The sequence below is a fragment of the Mandrillus leucophaeus genome, unplaced genomic scaffold (genome assembly GCF_000951045.1).
Source record: "Mandrillus leucophaeus isolate KB7577 unplaced genomic scaffold, Mleu.le_1.0 Scaffold324, whole genome shotgun sequence".
Taxonomy (NCBI): domain Eukaryota; kingdom Metazoa; phylum Chordata; class Mammalia; order Primates; family Cercopithecidae; genus Mandrillus; species Mandrillus leucophaeus.
In genome coordinates this window covers 56,031-57,219 of record NW_012103410.1, presented here as the reverse complement: position 1 = coordinate 57,219, position 1,189 = coordinate 56,031, and the positions used below count along the sequence as shown (strand labels likewise).

Sequence of the window (1,189 nt, the reverse complement as noted above, 5' to 3'; positions counted from 1 at the left end):
TATTTTTAAAATTTTTTGTAGAGATGGGGGTCTGTGTTGCCCAGGCTTATTTCTATAGTTTTCATTAAATTCTGTAGCCAAATTAGTAACCTACACATCAAGATTTCTTTTTTTTTTTTTTTACAAGATTTATATCATATTCTATATAATACTGTAATACTGTCCTTGTTAAGATGTATATCATATAGGGGTACATGATGTGTTGGTTTTAAACACTGAGACTCCCAAACATTATTTTTGAGCATCTGAAGCCCAGGAAGGGCGTTTGCCAAGGTCCCACAGCTATTCCAAGGATGAATGGAGTTAGCACTCTGGTCTTCTGAAAGAGAGCACCATTTCCACTATGCTGAGTGCTTCTCATTTGTATGTTCTTTGGATGAATAGAGGAATTTTGCTTTCATAATTTCAGATCTGTTGGGCAGCAAATATAATAGTACATTATAATTTCAGACTCTCATGTGTCTAATCCTAGCACTTTGGGAGGCTGCAGTGGGAGGATTGCTTGAGCCCATGGAATTTGAGACTAGCCTGGGCAACATAAGGAGGCCCCATCTCTACAAAAAATAAAAAATTAGGCATAGTGGCACATGCCTGTAGTGCCAGCTACTGTTGGGTGGGGCAGATCACAGGCCAAGATGAGAGGATCGCTTGAGCTTGGGAGGTCGAGGCTTCAGTAAACTCTGATCACACCACTGCACTCCAGGCACCACACTGCCTGGGTGATAGACTGAGACCTTGTCTCAAAAACAAACAAACAAACAAACAATGAAGTGTTGAAAACAAAAACCAATTACATATGCAAGGAAAGGCATATATTTGTAAAACTATCTTAAGTACAAAATATCTAGATTCCAAAGAAATAATGATTTTTTTTCTCTTGCAGACCACTTTACTTGCATTGTGAAGGTACTTTTTACCCTACTGTACACACAGGCTCTTGCAGAACTCTCAGTTAAATGCAGCGAAGAAGATAGGTCAGCCTGGAAACACGCGGGAGCTCTCAAAAAGGTAAGTCTCTTTCTAAATTTGTGATTTAGCAGGTAGGTGAAGTCATTTAAGCTGGGGATATTGAGTAAATAAGAGTAGGTGTTACAAAATGAGTTACTGGTATTTTAATTGTAAATTGAGCACCTACAGGCTCAAAAACGTTGAAAATGTTTTCGCTGAACAATGAGGCCTTCTGTATCTG

General features: G+C 38.8%; 1 protein-coding gene across 1 annotated transcript in view; it reads left to right on the top strand.

Moving 5' to 3' along the window:
- UBR3 (ubiquitin protein ligase E3 component n-recognin 3 (putative)) overlaps window positions 1-1,189 on the top strand; it is a 250,132-nt gene that overhangs the window by 217,857 nt on the left and 31,086 nt on the right. Inside the window, exon 33 of the mRNA XM_011988165.1 lies at window positions 884-1,008. Within this exon, the coding sequence (XP_011843555.1) occupies window positions 884-1,008 (125 nt within the window). The remainder of the gene's footprint in view (window positions 1-883; window positions 1,009-1,189) is intronic.